The 22087-nt window shown below is 44.0% G+C and overlaps 1 protein-coding gene across 1 annotated transcript in view; it reads right to left on the bottom strand.

Moving 5' to 3' along the window:
* The window catches only part of ALDH7A1 (aldehyde dehydrogenase 7 family member A1), a 42999-nt gene extending 24642 nt beyond the window's left edge, over positions 1-18357 (bottom strand). The window contains exons 1-7 of the mRNA XM_006736166.3: positions 18131-18357; positions 16774-16827; positions 16174-16239; positions 8067-8147; positions 7618-7741; positions 3211-3343; positions 1373-1417 (exon numbers count right to left, since the gene is read on the bottom strand). Of these exons, the coding sequence (XP_006736229.3) occupies positions 1373-1417; positions 3211-3343; positions 7618-7741; positions 8067-8147; positions 16174-16239; positions 16774-16827; positions 18131-18322 (695 nt within the window). The 5' untranslated portion in view covers positions 18323-18357. The remainder of the gene's footprint in view (positions 1-1372; positions 1418-3210; positions 3344-7617; positions 7742-8066; positions 8148-16173; positions 16240-16773; positions 16828-18130) is intronic.
* Positions 18358-22087: the final 3730 nt, after the last annotated feature.

Below are 22087 nucleotides of genomic sequence, written 5' to 3'. Positions count from 1 at the left end.
GCATCGGGCTCCCTGCTCGGCAGGGAGTCTGCTTCTCCCTCTGGCCCTCCCCCCTCTCATGTGCTCTCTCTCATTCTCTCTCTCACAAATAAATAAATAAAATCTTAAAAAAAAAAAATAAGCTCAAAGCAGCAATCACCTAGAACATTTGGAACTGTTATCAAAATAGGTATTTTAAACCAGCTGCTTAGTAACAACTGGCAAGTCTGTTCACTATATCGAGAGTAACTGTTTTGAGTTTTTTGTTTTTTAAACTGCCTGGGAGGCAGCCCTTTCTACCCACAGGTCCTGCCCCCGTGCTTTAATAAAACCTTACCTTTCTGCACCCAGGAAAAACAAACAAACAAACAAAAACCCTGTAACAAAAAACCCAAAAAATAAAACAACTGCCTAGGAACCTCATCATTTTTATAGCTGTGTCCTGTCTCATGTGTTTTGCAGATTACAGTTGTCTGTAATATTAATTATAATTTAAGTATAATTATAATAAATTTTAATTATAAGTCAATAATTATTTAATTATTCAATTTAATCATCTTGCCTTGGAGGATAAAGTTTCCTCAATATCACATATTCCTTTCAAGTAAATACTAACACACACTACTCTCTTTTTCAGCCCACGTTTCAATTCCTAAGCCACTGCCCCTAAATGAACTTCTAACATTAAGGACCCTCTTCCACAGAGACTCCACATGCTTCCTATGAGCAATCCTTCTATCAGAGAAGGCAGACCATGCAACCGATGGGACATCAAGGACTGTCAACAATCATCACTCTACATGGGAAGGTATCCTCTTCTATACAGACTCTAAATTCCACAATGACAGATGAGTAACACTGCTTTTATGACCTAATCAGAATTGTCAAGTTCTCAAAAATGAACTAAAAATATTTTATAATCCAAGAATGAAGTACATTTTAGACATTGTTAGAATCAGTAGAACAGTATTATCATTTCTTTCTGTTTTGCTAACCACTTATTAAACAAAAGCAATAAACGCAGTAGCTGGGTAGAAGTCAAAACCATGAACATGTTCAGCATTTACTAAATATAGCTCCTAAATTGCACGACTTCCTTTCCACTGGATTTGTTTTTATTTCCCAAGTGACATAAAGGTTTATAAGAGCTCAATTTCAACATGTTAATCAATATCTGGCATGTTTCCAAAGAGTTCAATGATACGGCTCTGAAAGAGCTCCATATGCTGTAAAATGATTATCAAAATGTTATTACAATCAAAGGAGAAAGAGGCTATCCAAGTTCCATGCTTAAGTAAATGTGACCCTTCCACACTGAATTAAAAATCAGGGCCTACTAATCACTCTTTGAGATTACTCAACACTCAGGAAAAAGAAAGCCACACATACTTACTTTGTGACGGCTACACTAATGAGCGAAGTTGTTGGAGCTCCTTTCCTTGACAGGGTTAAAAAAAAAAAAAAGGCAACTTAATTTGGTGGAAATCATAAGTACCTTTTACTGTCAAGCAGAACCAAAAGTCTTTGTGACAAGTTCTGTCCAATTAGACCACGGAGCCTAGTAACTGAAATCAGAATCTGTCCTTCTTCAGCTTTGTGTCTCTGGGACCCAAGGGACTATAAAATTTTGAAAAACATGAAAATGACAATTTTGAACCTGCTTGCTGCACTGAACACAGGAACTGTTACATTAACCTTTGTCACAGGAACTGTTATATTAACCTTTGTCAATTATGGAAATGTTAATCTATCAACATGAACTTCAGAAGTTCCCCAGAAGAAGGCTCACAGGGCTGAGAAAAGCCATACGACTAGTCTTTATGCATTCAAATACCGGAAAGCGTGGGTCTCTTTGGCAACATGGTGCCAAATCATTAATCTCCCAACGATGCCTGGCTTTTGTAGACAGTCTGTGAATATATTCAACTGAACACAACATTACAGTTAAGGCAATAAGTGGGATAGACGCCAAACAAGCCAAGACAACTCTCCCGGCTTTCCTGATCTCACCATGGAAGCTAAAAACAGGGAAGTGTTTTGCCATCTACGAAATAGACATTTCCCAACTAACTTCTACTATCACATATTTTATAAAGATGTAAAAGTTAATTATCAATGGGAACACTGGCCAAGGGCTGCACAATCACTTCAAGATTCACTATGAAATTTTTATGGGGGGGGGGGGAGTCAAATTTCACAAAGAAGGTTGTGACTCTTTCCACCAACTTTTTAACTTAGTTTTGTTCCTAGAGTGGGGTATAAAGAATACATCTGGGTCTTTGTTCCCAGTTTCTGAAATAGCATCAGAACCCCTCGGAATTTCCGGAGTGTCTCTGTTATGCTAATGAGGTGACTTGATGGGGGGTGGTTGCTAGCCAGCTGCCAGACGGCGGGTGGCGTCGTCTGGTCACCATAAAATCCAACGATGTGATTAGAGGGTTGTAGAGGGTTGGAACTTTCAGCCCTCCCTGACTCCACCTATGGGGAAGGGAGGAGGACTGAGAGAGTCCAATCACATGTCCAACGATTTAATCAACTGTGCCTTTCTAAGGAAATCCCAAGAAAAACTGTAGACACCAAGATCCGTGCAGCTTCTTTGGTAGGTAGGGTGACACGTCCCAGCTAAACTGGGAGAAGGCATAGAAGCTCTGCATCTGGGACCCTTCTACACCTTACCCTATGTGTATCCTTTAAAATCAAACTATAATTAAGTGCCTGGTTAGCTCAGCTGGTAGAGTATGAGACTTTTAAAATAAAACTATAATCATTAAACATAGCATTGTCTTGAGTTCCATGGGTCATTCTAGTGAATTATTGAAACTGAGGATTCGTGGGGACCTCCTAATTTATACAAGGCTGGCCAGAACTGCAGGTGACCTGGGGACACTTGTAGCTTTTACCTGAAGTGGAAACAGCCTTGTGGTGAGCCCTGAAACCTATAGATCCTGACACTAACTCTTACAGTATACTCACTTGGGGTGGAAAGAGCTGGAAACAAGAGTGGGCACAAGCCTTTGCCAAAAAAAAAAATAAGGCAAAAAAATTAATTCTACCAATGGCAAAATACATAATAATAAAAACTCAGTACTGTACAACTAGCAGGTGTGACTTACATGTTCATCGAAGAGTCGGCTATTAGAAAACATTTCAATACATTTAAAATCCTTTGAGCAGTACCTGAAAATGGCTACTTTTATCATTTTACTACTGCGTAAGAAGGTGAGGTCTTACCAAAGGCAGACGTTCCCACAGATCATTGCAATGGCATTGTTCCAGCCATACACTGCCACCGGGAAGTTGAACGCAGTGATGATGCCAACCAGGCCCACAGGATTCCACTGTTCAATGAGCGCGTGGCCAGGTCCTGAGGACACGGGATGGGGCAGAACATGCTTAAGCACATCATCTTAATGCATTTGATGGTAATAATAACAACAGAGTCTGAAATCATTCAGAGAAAGAAGGTGCACCAGACCCAGTGGGGATTCCAGAGGCCTTGCAATGGATCACTTTACACAGGTACATTAATTAGCATACAATAAAGCTGTTACTACTCTGATAGGTTATACACTGTACGGATACCTTTATGCCTCTGATCCTCACAGGAGCTCTGTGTGGAGCAGGGCAGCATCAGCACCATCTGGGAGACAACAAAACTTCAAAGAGGCGATGAGAGGTGCCCTGGATGATGTGAATGCCAAGGGCACGACCCAGGACCTGTGACTCCTGTTCTTTACATTGCCTGTAAAGCCCTTGGCCCATCTCTCCAAAGAGAGACAAGGTGGCTCATTTGTAAGAAAAAAGAACAGCTCTAAGAATTACATGTACGTTAAATGAAGTGCACAAGTCTTTATGTTCATATAAGAAAATGAGAAATACAAAGAAAAATATGTATCTTATGGGGCGCCTGGGTGGCTCAGTCGTTAAGCGTCTGCCTTCGGCTCAGGTCATGATCCCAGGGTCCTGGGATCGAGCCCCGCATCAGGCTCCCTGCTCGGCCGGAAGCCTGCTTCTCCCTCTCCCCTGCCACTCCCCCTGCTTGTGTTCCCTCTCTTGCTGTGTCTCTCTCTGTCAAATAAATAAAACCTTAAAAAAAAAATCTATTAGAAAAATATGTATCTTATATACAAATTTTAAATGTAACATCACCCACCATCCCACAAGGGGAGTATTTTAATCAAAGGCAGCCGGAGCAGTGAACTGGAACAGTAAGGTGACAGCTCACAGAGTTAAAACCACAGACTGACGGGGAAGGTAGGGCTCCCAGCCGTCCATCTCTCTGGCCGCACTCTCGCTGTGGGAACACAGAACCCAGTAGTAGCTGCCCTCCCTCCCAGGCCCCCCTTTAGCTGAGCTCAATCCCCCTAGAGATCCTGTGCTGACACAGCCTCTTCCTGGCCCCTCCCGTCATCCTCCTCCCCACGGAGGCCAGCCAGTGCAGCCCTGATGCCCTCCGTCCCCTGCTTACAAGCCTGTGGCGTCTGGATGGCTACTGTAGCTGTCCTCAGGACAAAGTCCAAGTCCCTCAGCAGGCCGGGTTCCTTCCCGGGGCGCCATCACCACCCAGTCTCTCCCCTCACGCGGTGCCCTCAAGCTATGCTGAAGCAAGGCAGTTGCCCAAACAAGCCACGTCCTCCCACCTTAAATCACAGACTTCTTCCCCGTGTCAGAGCTACCCCTGCCCCAGCACCCCGCCCATCTCCTCCTTGAGGCCTGACCTTGCAGTACTGTCTCCTAGGGGCGTTTCCTGACTGCCTCACAAGGCTGGCTCAGGGTCACCACCCTCCCCTGTACCCCATCACAGTACCTACCATGCTCTGTCGCAATTATCCCATTACTTGTCTCCCACTTGCCTCGCACTCTAAAACATAAGGTACCTTGAAGCGTACAAATTCCTCCAGGACAGGGCACCGGGGTGGCTCCGTGATTAAGCCTCTGACTCTTGATTTCGGCTCAGGTCATAATCTCAGGGTGGTGAGATCGAGCCCCATGTAAGGCTCTGCACTGGGCGTGAAGTCTGCTTAAGATCCTCTCTCTCCCTCTCCCCCCTACCCATGTCCCACTAATATGCACACTTGCTTCCTCTCTCAATCAATTAATTAATTCCTTCAGGACAAGGACAATGCCTTACTGATCAAGTATCACTATCAGTTCACCTGGCACTTGGTACACACTCAGTAAGCATTTACTACATTAATGAAATCAAAGTTACCCGCAAAGCCTCTGCATAGATAGATGAATAACCTACGCTTCTAAAAAATGTCCCAACAACTGAAAAAGATTTTAATTGGTGAGGCAGACATCTCAGTAGGTATAAGTCAAAGAAGTTCTTTGTTTGCTCATGTGTACTTCTCCAAACTGGCAATTTACTTTTTTAACTAGAAAAGCCTATTGAAAATGATTAGTAACGGGGCACCCAGGTGGCTCAGTCGGTTGGGTATCTGCCTTCAGCTTAGGTCATGACCCCCAGGGTCCTGGGATTCAACGCCACATGGGGCTCCCTGCTCAGCAGGGAGTCTTCTTCTCCCTCTCCTTTTGTCCCTCCTCCCCACTTGTGCTCTCTTTCTCACTCTCTCTCAAATAAATAAGATCTTAAAAAAAAAAAAAAAAGAAAAAATTATCAGTAACATAAAATTCATCTTGGATAATGGGAATCATTGTTATATACCTAATTAAGGACAGTAAAAAAAAAAAAATTCCAATTCTTTCCACCATTAGGAAATTTGCCAAATATGCCAAGAAAAAACAGGAAAATGTGCTCTTTAAAAAAATATATTACTTTTCCTGATTATAAATGTAATATAATTTCCATCACGGAAATTTTTGAAAATAGAGAAAAACAGACAGTAACAACCATCAATAATTCTGCTACACACAGACAACCAGTCACTGCTCTGGCTGACTTGCACCCCTTGATACTTTCTTTTTTTTTTTTTTTAAGATTTTATTTATTTATTTGACGAAGAGATAGAGAGCCAGAGAGCACAAGTGGCAGGGGGAGAATGGCAGCGGGAGAGGGAGAAGCAGGCTCCCTGATGAGAGTGAGCCCAATGCAGGGCTTGATCCCAGGACCTCGGGATCATGACCCGAGCTGAAGGCAGACGCTTAACCGACTGAGCCACCCAGGCGCCCCGCCTTGGTACTTTCTCTGCAGAAATGCAGTCGCCTGTTTTGCTCCATTAACATCGCCAACGTTACAGATCACAAAAACCCTTATCCTCACTGTTGAAACCTCCTCTGAGTACAAGGTCAGTCCCTGCAACATAGAGTACAGCAAAAAATTGGAAATGCCCTACATATATCCATCCTTTGGGAACTGGCTTAAAAAATTAGCGTCCTCACAACCAATAGAAAGGCATAAAAAAAGATGAAGTCCCTTACTGGAATAATAAGCAACAATCTCTATAAGACACACTAAGTAAAAAATTAGTACAGAACAGACCATATAGCTTGCTAATGTTGGTGTTCCTAAAGGACAAGTGTTTGCCTGCAAAACCTCTAAAAAGATAAAGAAGAAACCAGAAACATTCACTATTTCCATGGGACTAGTAGGGAGTATCCAGGGAGGTAGGAAGAAAATTTTTTCATCCTTTACCTTTTTATTCCTTTCCAATTTTGTGATATGAATTTATCACCTCTTAAAAAAAAATTAAAATAATTTAAGTAAATACAACTTTCTCAGGGTGCCTGGGTGGCTCAGTCAGTTAAGTGCCTGCCTGCGGCTCGGGTCATGATTCCAGGGTCCCATGTCGGGCTCCCTGCTCAGCGGGAAGCCTGCTTCTCCCTCTCCCGCTCCCCCTGCTTGTGTTCCCTTTCTTGCTGTGTCTCTCTCTGTCAAAATAAATAAAATCTTTAAAAAAAAAAAAATACAACTTTCTCATAAAGTGTGGGGTTAGGGGCACCTGGGTAACTCAGTTGGTTAAGCATCTGCCTTCAGCTCAGATCATGATCCCAGGGTCCTGGGATCAAGCCCCATGTTAGGCTCCCTGCTCAGTGGGGATCCTGCTTCTCCCTCTGCCTCTCCCTCTGCCGCTCCCCCCCTGCTTGTGCTCTGTCAAATAAATACATAAAATCTTAAAAAAAGAAAAAGAAACAAAGTGTGGGGTTAGGGGAGAGCAATCTCCATTAAGTATGACTTTTAAAATGTATTAATAGACTACCAAAATTAGCTTAACATTTGTCATATGATAAGGCATTTAGGTCATTTCAAATTTTTCCTATTGATACTACAATGAACACCTTTATATATAAACCTTTGTCGTATTTCAGAGTATTTACTCAAATTAGTCTTGAAACTGGTATTAAACATTTTGGGCCCTTCGGATTTATTTTCAAATTGTTTTCCTGATGGACCGGTGATTCATGTTACCAAAAGTCCCCATAAATGAGTGGTTATCTCACCCACGGACTTCCCAAAATGGAGTCTTATCTTTAAAAACAGAAAAATTTAACAGGTATCTTGATCTGATATTTTCACCTATTTTAATTTACATTTGTTAGTACAGATATTAAAGACATTTTCATATATTTACATGCTACATGCAATTCCTCCTCTGAAAATCATTCACAGCCAGGGCATTTTTTTGGAGTATGGCCGAAGAGGACAGAAGTCTTAGCTTAACTGACTTCATTGCTTACTTTCAGAAGGGAAGATGGGTCCTCCAATCATCCTCGATAAGCCAACAGCATAATCACAGACATCCACGTACTCTTGAACTTCTCCCACACCTTCCACTAAGATTTTCCCCATCTCCAAAGACACCTAAAAAACCAAAAAGCCAAGAAGCAATTTTGCAACACAATTCATGTTTTAAATACTAAATTTATGAGGCAGAGGTTGGGGGGGCTGGTGCAGAAGGAAGCAAACTGTATTTCTTGTCTATTTTGTGAAGGTATAAACTACAGAAAGTCTGTTATTATCTTAATTTAAAAATCCATAAATTGTCTTTACTCTTCCCAGTTCATCTTGTTCATCTTTAAAGACATTTTTTAAATGTATAAACTGTTCTTATAATCTTAAACACAAATGCATAGCAGCCTTATTCTGCAACTCAAAGGAATGTCTATTCACTATGAAAATACTTTACCAAACTTCCTAGTATTTGGATCTTCTCCCGCAAAGCATCCCCAATCTGTCTCACTATTTCTCCTCGCTTCGGAGCAGGAACCTAAGAAGAGAATGGAATCTTAGCATCTGATTCAAAGTGTAAACTTGTATCTGCAACACAGTATTAGACAAACATGCTCTAAGAGAGCTAAATACAAACCCAACAGATGACTTTCTGATCACATCCAAACTGTAATTATGGCATATCCCTAACACCAATCCCAGAGCCCCAGAAAACATCATCCAGATGATAGGTTTTTGGAGAGTAAGGGTCTGTGCCAAGTACAGAGAGAAATTCCATAACTGAACACAATGACTCTAAAAAAGCTTAAAATACCTTAAATACCGGGGCACCTGGGTGGCTCAGTTGGTTGAGCGACTGCCTTCCGCTCAGGTCATGATCCTGGAGTCCCTGGATCGAGTCCCACATCGGGCTCCCTGCTTGGCAGGGAGCCCGCTTCTCCCTCTGACCCTCCCCCCTCTCATGTGCTCTCTCTCTCTCATTCTTTCTGTCTCAAATAAATAAATAAAATCTTTAAAAAAAAAAAAAATACCTTAAATACCAGTAAACCTTTATGATTCCCAATGACATTTTCTTATGGGTCAAACTGACTGCATAGCCAAACCCTAGAACAGTATTCCATAACCTATTCAAATTATGATTCACTCACTATTTTCTGAGCACCTACTATATGACAGGAATAATGCCAGGCACTGGGGCAAAAATAAACGAGGTGTTCATGGAGCTAATAATCTTACTGAATCTTACTGTAAGTGCAATGGGAAGTCTTTAATGGTTTTTAAGGAGATGACTTGCTTGACCTTTTTTTTCCCCCAAAGATTTTTTTTTTAATTAAGTAAGTTTTACGCCTAAACTGGGGCTTGAACTCAAGACCCCAAGATCAAGAGTTGCTTGCTCCACCGATTGAGCCAGCCAAGTGCCCCTGCTTTGCCTTTTATTAAGACCGCTGTGCAGGGGGCACCTGGGTGGCTCAGTCAGTTAATCGTCTGAGTCCAACTCTTTTTTTTTTTAAATTCTTTTTTTTTTTAAGATTTTATTTATTTATTTGACAGAAAAAGATACAGTGCGAGAGAGGGAACACAAGCAGGGGCAGAGGGAGAGGGAGAAGGAGGCTTCCCACTGAGCAGGGAGCCCGATGCGGGGCTCGATCCCAGGACCCTGGGATCATGACCTGAGCCGAAGGCAGATGCTTAACGACTGAGCCACCCAGGTGCCCCTGAGTCCAACTCTTGATTTCAGCTCAGGTCATGATCTCAGTGTCCTGGGATCAAGTCCCACATCAGGCTCTGCACTCAGCACGGAATCTACTTGTCCCTCTCCCTCTGCTCCTCCCCCCACTCTCTTTCTCTCTCTAAAACAAAATCTTAAAAAAAAAAAATCAATGTGGGATAGGTAGAGCATATATTGGAGGGGAAGAGTAGAAGCAGGGAGACCAATTAAGAACATACTCTAGTGGCCTAGGCCAAAGATTACAGTAACTTAGTTGTAAAACTGAAGCAAGGGAGACTATAAAGTAGATTCGGGATTATTTTGGAAACAGAATGGACAGGACACAGTAACGGAATAGCTGTGGGAAATGAGGGAAGTGCAAGAACCATGGATGAAGCCCAGGTCTCTGGCTTGAAGTACAATTCCTGAGACGAGGAAGACTCAGAAGCGTCAGGGGTTTATGGAGGTAAAGAGTACAGGTTGGGCCACGTGAAGTTTGAGATGTGATGCACAAGTGGAGACAGGACTTCCTCAACTGTGATCATCACTCCTCTCCAGCTCTTCCCAATTAACTCTGCCTCTCCTCCAGGGCAACTCTAAGGGTGGCTTCCCGCAGGCTGGAGCCAGTCCCGCACCACCTCTTAGAGAGAGCTATCACAGCACTGCTCACTGCTCAAGGGCCACCATCTCCCAGAGCCTGACCCAGAACTCAGGGCTCATCTTCGCTCTGCTCTTCCCAAATAGATCACCGGGTCGTGATAGAGCGTTTCTGGAAGGTAACTTGGCATACCATTAACATTTAAACCATTCCTACCCTTTTTTTTTTTTAAAGATTTTATTTATTTATTTGAGAGAGAGAGAATGAGAGAGAGCACATGAGAGGGGGGAAGGTCAGAGGGAGAAGCAGACTTCCCGCCGAGCAGGGAGCCCGATGCGGGACTCGATCCAGGGACTCCAGGATCATGACCTGAGCCGAAGGCAGTCACTTAACCAACTGAGCCACCCAGGCGCCCCCATTCCTACCCTTTGACTAGGTCATTCCACTCCTGGATATCAAGCATATACATAAGTGTACAACCTAGCAAAGGTACAACACTTAATCACAACGCCGTTTTCTAGCGGAGACAAACCAACCATCTTAATGTCCATCAACACATGACCGGTTAATTACGGAACAGCTATAAAATGGGATACTTCACAGTAAGGTAGATTCATACGGGAAAACTTTAAAGAGTTGTAACTGGAGAACAGAAAATAGCAAAATAATGCATACGATAACTAAACTTTTGCTTATATTTGAAGAAATATACAAGATGTTAAGAATGGTCATTTCTGGGGAATGGGACTTTTTGGGGGGATGGAATTATAACAGACTTCTGTTCCCCACATTTCCTATGTCTACAACATTTGCCATTTTTACAATATATGCACTCTTTTGAAAACAAGAAACAAAAATTGCAATGTTACCTGAATTAGCACAGATCCTACACACTTCCTAGAGCCATGGGATGGGCTCAAGTGAGTTTAGCATACAGGTTTCTAAGTTTAGCAAACTGGTTAACATCAACCAGAATGGCCAAAACACATGGCCCTTTACATTGTATTCTGTGTATGTATTATTCGGTCTCTAACCAATCATTATTACACACTTTCTATGTGCCAGATACTCTGTTCTTCCCCAGGGATACCAGGGAAGACAGCTACAATTCCAGCCCACTAGAAACCAACTCCCCAATGGGGTGGTGGAGGCAAGAAACAGGTGATTTCAATCTCATGTGGTGAGTGCTGTGCTGGAGAAGCCAGATTGTACAAGGGGAGAACCTAGCAGTGTTAACTTAGTGGTGCTTGGGGTTAGTGAGTGGGGAAGGAGGCGGCTTTCTGAAGAAGTTTAAAGTTGAGATCTAAGACCTCAAGCATGATTGGTCCTTGCCAGGTAAAGAGGTAGAGAAAGCAGAGGAAAATTATGGGCAACAGGAAACTTAGCATATGCAAAGGCGAAAAGGCAAGAGAAAATATGGAGGATTTTTGGAAAATTCAAAGGGTTGTTAAAAGAAGGAGAGAAAATTAGGGGCCACAATGCAAAGGACCTTATAAAGGATCCTCCAAAAAATACTGGGAAAATCACTAGAGGGTGTTAAATGGTAGGGGGGAAAGCACAGTGCATTTTAAAGTATCACTCCAGGGTCACCTGGCTGGCTCAGTGCATACAGCGTGCAACTCTTGATCTTGGGGTCATGAGTTCGAGTTCCACGTTGGGCTTAGAACTTACTTAAAAAAATCACTCCAGTTATGGTCTAGTAAAGAGATCAGAGGGAGACAAGATTCACAGAGGAAGACCATTAGGCAAGACAAGGATGGTGACTTGTCTCAATTACAAAAACAGCAATAGAGATAAACGTAATTTTAAAACACTCAAGACTTACTCACTGACAAATGGTAATTGACAGATTCTCAACCCTGGGTAGATAGGAGAAACACCACCCCTGAAACTTTTGGGCTAGATTCCATCCAAGACCATTCAAATGTAGAGCCTCTTCATTTTTGTTCCAGCCTCCCAAATGACAGGATAGAGTAGTAAGAATTGAGAAAGCCAGGAGTAGGTCTGGGGGGAGGGAAATGAAGGCAGAGCAGGCAACAAGATAGCCCCACCTCCCAGGTGAGCTTGACTGGTCCCACCACAACAGACCATTCATAACCTCATGCCCTCCTGAGATGGGCAACCAGAGTCCTCATCCCTGCACACTGCACCTGTGAAGTTTTATTTAGAAAGAGCATCCCGGACAGCCACGAGGAAGGAATTATCAGCGCTGAGAGAATCATCAGCTGAGCCTTTGGGGTAATAATACGAGGAAACCCATGTTGAAGAGCTTCCATGTAAATGGTATTCCTTCATTCACTTACAGATGGCCCATTAACAGCTGCCTGTCCTCACTCTGGCTCTTCCTCACCAGAGATGGATGGGAAAAATGACACACTGGGGATGCAGAGGAGCCTTAATCGGTGGCATTCTGGGCTGAAACCAGTTCCTGAGAGAGAGCAGCAGAACCAGTATTCCCGTCCAGATTCTCTGTGCTTAGGTATAGTGAGGAGAAAGAAATCAGCGTATATAATCTATCCTCCTATAATTTTATACTTTTTCCTTAAAGAGAAACATTCCCGTTGAGAAATTCCAGGCCTAACGCAAATGAACTCATTGAAACGGTGGTTTATCCTCACATAGGCAAGGCCAGCCAAAACCCATCAGGGCGAAGCAGAAGCAGCCCCACACGAGTAAGGAGCCCGGAGGGTAAGTGCATAGACCAGGAGGGGATGAGCTTTGCTCTGTTCTTGTTTGAGGCACCAGCAGCCTCTAAGTCACTGCCCCATTGGCAGGAGCCCCGGAGGCGCACTTCACTCAACTTTGAACTCAATTGCTTAACTCAAATTCTAACAAGTGGGATCCCCTACTGACTCCACCATCACCCAGGACAACAACCCGTTCCCACTTGGCAACCTCACTCTACTGGGAGATCTGAACAGTCCAGGAAGTAGGAGAAAGCATGGTAGGTGCAGAGGTGGGCACTGTTCAGTGAGAGCAGACTGCCAAATGCAATCCTCAACAGGAAAATAGCAGTAACAAAAAAGTACAGCACCCTATTAAGGGAAGCATCACAATGTCAGCTGCCAGCCCTAGGGCAGAGCCAAGACTTGATTTAAAAACCAGTTCGGGAAAGGCAAGATCCTGAATCACACACACCTATAAGAGCCGTTTCTGGTCACAGGTTTCCCTGGCATTCAAAACAGTGTATGCAAACAGCGAATCCTAACACAAATTATGGACTTTAATTGATCAGCATTGGCTCTCCCATTGTAACCAATGCATGGCACTAATGTAAGATGGTGGTAAGAGGGAAACGTGCTAAGTGTGATGAGGAGGTACAGGGACCCCGTTTGCTGCTCATCGCTCTGCTGACAGGGCTCAGACTGAGCCAGAACGTGCCACTTTGGCATGAGGATTATTTTGATCTGAAGGCAACCAAGGCCACCAGACTCAGGAAAAGCTTTTCTCCTCCCCCTTAACTGCCTAAAAGAACTTAAAAAGGGGATCTGTGCCAAGAAGCGAGTTATTACCAGAGATCACTTTTATAAGGAGAGACCTAAGCTGCATGGCAAGGAAAACATTTGCGTACCAAACATTTGTTCCTCTCACCTTCCTGTGAATTGTCTTCCTCCCCCCCGACCAAGGAGCCCCAGAGCTTTGGATGCATGGAAGCCTAGGAGTCTGGCTGCCCTTAGATCTTGGATCTTTCCTCACTGCCACCCCTCCCCGCCCCACAGGAGAAATTAAAATGTTTTTCTCCTGTGAATCTGTTTTATGCCAATTATTGGACCAGCCACAGAACAGAAGAGTGAAAAGCAAAAGATTTTTCCTCTCCTATACCATAAACCTAAAACTGCTCAAAAAAATAGTGTAATGAACTTTTCTGTAAATACCTCAGGCTGGATGCAGTGCTACGATAGGTCACAAAATTTTACACATGCCTCGTGTAATAATCACAACTATGAAACACATAAGACTGTAAGGAAATCCACAAAATCTAACTCCCAATACCCATTTTATATAGAAGAGGATGAGGTAAGGGGATTCAATGTGATTATCTTAGTGTCTCATCCAATTTTGAGTAAATATGTATTACTTTTTTTTTAGGATTGTATTTATTTGAGAGTGCATGAGGGGGGGCGGCGGGGGGGGGGAACAGAGGGAGAAGCAGACTCCCCACTGAGCAGGGAGCCCACCCCAAGATCATGACCTGAGCAGAAGGTAGCCGCTTAACCAACTGAGCCACCCAGGTGCCTCAAATATGTATCACTTTTATGATCAAAAAGAAAACAAAAATTATTTTGCAAACAATAAATGACACTGCTTTGGACATTTTTCTCTAAGTAGGATGAACTTTATTTACTTAGCACACAATTTACTTTTGGAAGTGGCGTTTTTTGTTTTTTTGGAAGATTTTACTTATTTAATTGAGAGAGACACAGCGAGAGAGGGAACACAAGCAGGGGGAGTGGGAGAGGGAGAAGCAGGCTTCCCGCTGAGCAAGGAGCCTGATGCGGGGCTTGATCCCAGGACCCTGAGATCATGACCTGAGCCCAAGGCAGACGCTTAACGATTGAGCCACCCAGGCGTCCCTGGAAGTGGCGTTTTACTGCTCAAGGATATTTTTCTTGTGCTATGCCAACTTACAGCCAGATCTGGTTCAAGTACAGGAATGATGTTCCTCTTGGTTTGCACAGAGGCAGCCTCCTGGCTGACAAGTAAGGGGCATCCAACTCAGGGCTCTCTGGGAGAGCCTGCCCCTCCCCAAGTCACCCTAGCAATCTTTGATTCAGAGAAAACACTGGCTCAGCAGTCCCAAACCGAGCAGCACGTGGGTGCCTAGCTCAGGTATGGAGGTTTGCAATGGCCAGGTTCGGCAGCAGTTCGAATGATTAACTCATTTAACCCTCACCATAATCCCAGGAGGCTGGCAGGCCTGGTCTCCTCTATTTACAAGACAAAGCACACAGAAGGGAAGTCATTTACCCAAGGGTAGAACTGGGTTAAACCTTCAGGATGTTCTTCTACCCTCAGGCCTATAATCCTCGGTGGTAGATCGAATGGGATATTCGGAGTGGGAGAGGGGAGGGAGGCTTGGGAAATGCAGGCTACCCCAGTTCTTCCCTCTCTTCTCCAGAGCCCAGTCCTCACCTAGGGACAGCTCCCTGTGGCCCAGCCCAGCTCCAGTCACAGCTCCTACACTGGCTCATATTACCCAAGGTGGAGATGGTGTGGAAAACAAAGGCAGAAGAAAAATTATTAAATTTCCTTACTACCTAGAGCCCACTCACAAGTTCTTGAAACAGGCAGAGCGTCATTCCTCTAGGGACTCAACTGCCTCGATGTTAATACTTTGCTAAAGGCAAAAGGCAATCCTAGCCCGACCCTCCTCCCAACCAGGATCCTGTAAGTCTAACGTGTAAAAATTCCTTTGGAAACTTCCTTTATCTCTAAACGCCCCCAAGATACGTGTTGGTAATCATTCCCCAAGCACACGGCCCACTGATATACACCTGAAGGGTCTCATGACTAAGGTTTTATTAGACGGTTATAAATGACCTTTTCCCAACAATAGGAGCCCACTCAAGGTCCTGGAAACCTTGCTTCCAAAATTCCTTCGAGACTTAACGCTATCCGAAACCCCCTCCCAACCTGAAAGTATATAATGGGCTACTCCTCATGACCCCGGTGCAGCTCGTTCTGCCCATGGGTCCTGTCCCCGGGCTTTAATAAAACCACCTTTTCGCACCAGAGACGTCTCACGAGTTCTTTCTTGGCCGTGGGCTTCGAACCCTAACGTTCTTTCCTACATCAGAGACAGACGGGGGACGGGACGCACCACCCGCTCCCCATGCCTGATCGGACTGCAGGAACTCGACGCCCTGCCCTTTGAACCGGGACTATCAACCAACTGCAGAGATACTCCCTCCCACACCCCCAGCCCCCAGCCCTGCATAAAGCTGGCTGGAAGGAGCGGGGAGAAGCAGCAAAAGGGTGTTTGCAGCATAGACAGTCCAATTAGGAACTTAAGAAACTCCAATTGGAAATAGCGTTCATAGCTGAGGTGTATGCTACTTCAGGACAGACTTTCAATCCACTTAAAATCACCATTTACTGAAGGCCAAATGTGGAAAAGGCATACCTGGGACTACTGCAGCAGCAGATTATCACAGCCCCCAGCAACTCCTACTGCGGAGAGCACTGACTGCTCTTTAGATTGTTCTCTTCTCTCCCTGCAGTTACCATAGGTCATCGTGCCATGACCTTCACACTCACCTCTGCCCAGACTTTCCAAGCCTCCCTCGCTTTCTTCACCGTTTCTTCATAGTCAGCCACACTGGCCTAAATTAGCAAGTAGTGGGGAGACAAAGGGAAAAACAAAGGGCAGTGAGGATCCCCTTCTGAGAACACCCAATATTTTTGGAGAAGAATTGGAGTATCTCTAGGTGACCCTCAGATTTGTAGTTTAGGACAAATTTCACAGCCTATGCTTCCCAAACACTTGTGAGAATCCAGTAAAACAGCTTAGAATCCAGCTGTGCTTTTTAAAACATTGCTCCTAGAAGCAAGGTCCATCAGCCTCATCTGGGGACAACACCGTGGGCTCCAACCCAGACTTCACAGGTTAGAATCTTCACTCAAAAACAGGTGATTCAGAAACATGGCCTTAAATGGACCCCCCCCCACGACTTTTCTGTTGCACCTTTTCTAGGACACCCCAACCCAAAGAGTGAGCAGTTTCTCCCAGATATTCTTAAAAGTCCTATGAAAAATAAACACTTTATTCTTGGACTGGGAGACTCCATACTGCTCTTCATCACAGGCACAAACTCCATGGGCAGTTTGTATTAAAAAAAGCAAAACCAAAAAACTTACCTGTCGGACTCTTGCTATCGGTTCATTGTTAGCAGGACAATAGGTCGTGACAACCTTCAAACAAAAAAAAAAAATGAATGCTATCTATAGAAAATGAAATCCCTTCCAAAATGGGGGAACGGACCAAATGGGAAAACAGAGGAAGAAATTAAACTTAGATACCATATCCAAACTTGGAATCTTTACATTAACTTCTATTACAAATAGGTCACTTACAGAGCTTTCATTTTTGACCTAAACATTCAAAACCACTTTTTGCAAAACGCAGCTTGCCATCTAAACATCAGGTGTAAAAGCAGTAGTCTAACGTAACCCGTTACTTCACCTCTTTTTCCACAAATAACAGACCAAACTGACGCGTTTTACTTACTCTTCTGGCTCTTCTGCCCTGGTCAGAAGGTGAAAGAGCCAACAGTGGACAACTATGGGAAAGGCCCATCTCCACACAAACGGCAGAGATTAGAAAGAAAAAAAAAAAAAATCAAGGCATAGCTAGATTTTCAGGAGAGAGTAACGTATCCAGGAACCTAATGACATGGCACAGAAAAAACAGGATCAAAGTGCCAACAGAAGAGGGGATTTAGAGAATAATTAAAAGCACCTGCATCTCCTACAGTCACAGATAACCCAAAGGACTGTTTCCTCTAACAAAGCAAGCTCATTATATCACACTCGACAAACTTTGTGGCATGTTATGTAACATTTCCTTTTTGTGTTTTTCTATAACATCTTCTCATAAAAGCTTTCTTTTGTATGCAGCTTTCAAAAAAATCTGAGCGGTAATAACCTTACCTTTCCATCCTATTCTGTAAAACACTTAATTGAGCTTTCACCGAGTGCCAGTCATGGTGTGTGGCTCTGGAAGTAAAGAAACGCTGAAAATCCTGTCCTCGAGGAAGCTCAGCACCCAACAATTTTAACAGGATTTCAGCAAGTCCGGGCTTGCAAACTCCAACAAAAGATTTCAGAAAAGACAGTATAAAACTAAGGCAGAACATTACCTGTGGACACGTCACATCAGAAGAGCCAGAGTCAAGCACAAAATTGAGATAATTTCCCAACGCTAAGCGTGTGGCACGTCTTCACTACCCATCGGAGAACTCTGCCATAAGGCTGTAAGCGTGTGTGGGAAGTTCAAGCCCTACCAGCTCCAAAATGACACTGATTTCTCCATAGCACACAAAGACCTAATAATCTAAACGCATTTTTCAAGGCACCCTACACAAGCACACGTTTACTATGTGGCTTCAAAACTTGCCACCCAGTACAACCGTGCACAGCAGCCGCGGGTGGGGGCGGGGGGTCGGGTTGGGCAGGGACCGCACTGAGGCCGCAGATTTCCCGCACGCCCGCATACCTCTCCCCGGCCTCCCCAGCTTCCATTATACACGCCCTCGTTTTCCTCGCGGAGCCCGAGCTCCTTCAGCCAAGCGTACTGGGCCTGATTGATGAGCAGAGAGGACATGAAGGCGGCAGGCCTACTCCAAGGGCCCCAGAGCTGGCCTCCCCTCGCAAACTGCACACACAGCTGGCGGGGAACGCGCCACATACTGAGCCCGGGACGTGCGGCGTGCGCGCGCCCCCGGGAGCGGCTGAAATAGCGCCCCGCCCCCCGCCCGGGAGAGCCCATTGGGCAGACCAGGCCCCGCCCCCCGGAGCACGCCCCCGCCCCCGCCCCGGCCCAAGGCAGCCGGGGTCTTCCGGAGGCGCGCGGAGCTCGCCCCCGCCTGGAACCTTCCGCTAGGAGGAAGTGAGAGGGCTACTGCCATCTGCTGCAAGAGGCCGCGAAACGCGGCTCCGGCTAGAAATTCTTTTCAGCAAAACACTGGTTCTAAAGTACCCTAGCTTAGAGCGGGGCTTTTCGGGCTGTCTCGTGCATGTAATCACCTGACCATCATTCTGCTTCGATGGCGCTGGTCTGGGGTCTGGGAATCGCCGTTTCTAACCAGCTCCCAGGTGATGCTGACGCGGTTGTGTACGTGGAGTAGCCAAGGGAGGTTTCTTCGTGGAGGGAGGGAGAGGGTTGTTTTCACTGCTTTGTTAAATTACAAATTCGAGTTTTCTAATTAATGAAAAATGTTAAATGATGATACTGCCTTCTCAATATCCTACCAGGGTATATTCTTGCTTTTGAAGAATAAAGACAGTTTTGATCAATTCCCCCTTCATTCCCCATTACTTCAATTTTCCTCTAATAGCCTTTCCACTCACTCCTCCCCCACTCCACGCTTAACCATTCCATCTCCCGTCTCATTCCACAGTAACTAGGCCTACCCTATATAAGGGAAATACTAACATCTCTATCAGCATGATTTGGATGTGGGTCAAAAATATATAGGCAGGGGCGCCTGGGTGGCTGAGTCCACTGAGCATCTGACTCTTGATTTCGGCTCACATCCTGATCTGGGAGCCTTGAGATCATGTGGGGCTCCCCGCTGGTCCAGAGAGGGGGTGGTTGTCTGCTTGGGATTCTCTCTCCCTCTGCTCCTCCCCCTGCACAAGTAAGTACTCTCTCTCCCAAATAAATATTTAAATATATATATATATATATATATACACACACAAACACACACACACTCTCTGGGTGGTGCAGTTGGTTGAACCTCAGACTCTTGGCTTTGGGATCTGGGGTTGTGGGATGGATGGAGCCCCATGTCAGGCTCTGCACTCAGCGTGGAGTGGGGTTGGGACTCTGTCTCCCTCTCCCTCTGCCCCTCCTCCCCCCTCAAATAAATAAATTAAAAAATACACACACACACACACACACATACACACACACACCACTCTGGAATCGAGTTAATAGGTCTCTCAGTGATTCCCAACATACCTTTTAAAAATATTCCTCCTAATTGCTGGTGGCTTTCCACATTGCAGCCAGACACACTAAGTCACTTTGTTTCTATGCAAAGCCTGTTTTCTTCCCACTGTGCTTTTGTCCTTTGCTATTCTCTCCACCTGTGAAACGTCCATCTCTGCATTCAAGCTTGAGCTTTATCTGTTCCATCCTTATGGCTCAAATAATTTCAACAAATACTCTGGCATATCAAACACCTACCAGAAAGTATAGTATGGGCTGGATATACAGGAATGATGTTTCTGTTTGTAAATGTTACATTTTTACCTGTTCATCCTTGCATCGCTCCACAACTCTCAGCATTGTAGCAGGCTCACTGTGCACTTACATGAATGAATGAACAAATGAACCTACGAATACACCTGAGGAGCAGAAGGCGTAGACACCTTGTCCAGCACTGATAATCTACCAACAGCCCAGCTACTATCTTCATCACCCCTAGGACTGAAGCCCTAATTTCCGTAGTCCTAAGTCTCAGACTCTTTTTTCCCCCTCAGACATTTAACTGAGAATTTAATTCTTCTAACTTTCTGGCTGCTAGCAAGATTCCTTATACATATATCCCAACACCACAGTCTTCCTTCTCCTCCGTTTAATTCAGAAGACATTTACAGATGCACTAAATTTTAGGAGCGATACATAATGCCCTTGAGGAAGGTTAGATTCCTTCTCTTCACTATGTCAAGTAGAGAAGTTCATGGCTGTCTCTCTAAACCAGTACTAGCAAAAATAGACACCAATAATTGCCTATGTTGAAAATGGAGATTACATCTCTTTCTTCTACCTACGTTTTTCAAAACTACTTATCCCTGCCCAATAGGAGGTCAGGAAAAAATTATAAGCAATGAATTTTGATGGGGCAGAGCAGGAAGAGATAGAATTAAATGATTCATGAGAGCACATTTCATATATGAAAAAGAATTAAGTGAATCATATATAAAAGCATATATAAAAACTGCAAAGCCTCAGAGAAATGCCAATGTACTGACTGAACCCAGGGCACCTTGAAAGTATTGTATTAGAAGTGGCAAGTCTGCAAAGAGCCAATCCTGCTTTCCAAATGACTTATCAAAGGCATCATAGCATGGTGATTAAAGCAAGGACTCTGGAGTCACAGCACTGTAACAAATGAACAGTGCTTATGATGTGATGTCCTCAATGAATGCTAGAAGTCTTCATTCTTCAAAGATAGCTACCAGGAGGCAGAGGGATGTGACCTGAACACGCATGCTTGCCCCAAGGCAGCAATACATTAGAGAAACCACCACAACCCAGGATACAATTTCATTTTTGCAAATGCAAAACCTGATTTGTCAGAGCATGGGGAAGTGACGCTATTGCTCTGGGCAAACTCATTAATCAAGCTCACAAAGAAATGATGCTACAACTACAATGCTGGCATATTATTTTATAGGGAAAATTATCTTCAGAAAGACCAACAATTCACATCCTATAATCACTGCATTCTCTCCCAGGATACAAACTACCTATCTGGTTGTTTAATGAGCCCAGCATCAGGAGAGTTATTGATTAATAATATACGGTCCCAGCTTTTTTAAAAAATTTTTTAAAGAATTTTATTTATTTGAGAGAGAGAGAGAAGAGGCAGAGGGAGAGTGAGAATCCCAAGCTGACTCCACGCTGAGCACAGAACCTGTCGCTGGGCTCGATACCAGGACCTTGAGATCATGACATGAGCCGAAACCAAGAGTCAGCCACTCAACCGACTGAGTCACCCAAGAGCCCCCGATTCCAGCTTTTTATAGCATCAGTCTAAGATAGTCTCCCCAGTGTCTGAATTAAATGATAGATTCAATGCAATCCCAATCAAACACCAGAATTGGCTAGCAGATCTCAAGTTTAAACGGAAATGCAAAGGATCTAGAATAGCCAAGAGAATTTTGGGAAAAATGAACAAATTTACATTACCTAATTTTAACAATTATTATACAATTGTACAACTATTATAAACCTAAGTAATCAAGAGTGTCACATTGGTGTAAAGACAGACATAAAGATTAATGGAACAGAATAGAGAACCCAGAAATAGATTCTCACATACATAGTCAATTTTCAATAAAGGTGACAAGGAAATTCAATGGGGAAAGTATAGCCTTTTCAAGAAAAGGTACTATATTAATCGGATATTCACATGCTAAAAAAAATGAACCTTGACTTTCACTTCACATTACATATAATAATTAACTCAAAATGGACCATGGACCTAAAAGTAAGAACAAAAACTCTAAAACTTCTAGAGGAAAACAATGGAGAAATTCTTTAGGATGGGGAGCTGTTCTCTGCATTTTGTAACATTTAGCTGCACCCCATACCACATAGTAAAATGTTAATTATAGCCTGAAATTTGACTCCTACCTCACACCATACAGGATCAGCTCCAAGGGGATTGCAATTCTATGTAGGAAAGATAAAACAATAAAGTTGTGTAAGAGAAGACTT

This window comes from Leptonychotes weddellii, chromosome 7, assembly GCF_054177405.1.
Source record: "Leptonychotes weddellii isolate Sample4059 chromosome 7, ASM5417740v2, whole genome shotgun sequence".
In the NCBI taxonomy this organism is placed as follows: Eukaryota; Metazoa; Chordata; class Mammalia; order Carnivora; family Phocidae; genus Leptonychotes; species Leptonychotes weddellii.
Note: the sequence above shows the minus strand (reverse complement) of the source record. Positions and strands in the feature narration are given on the sequence as shown.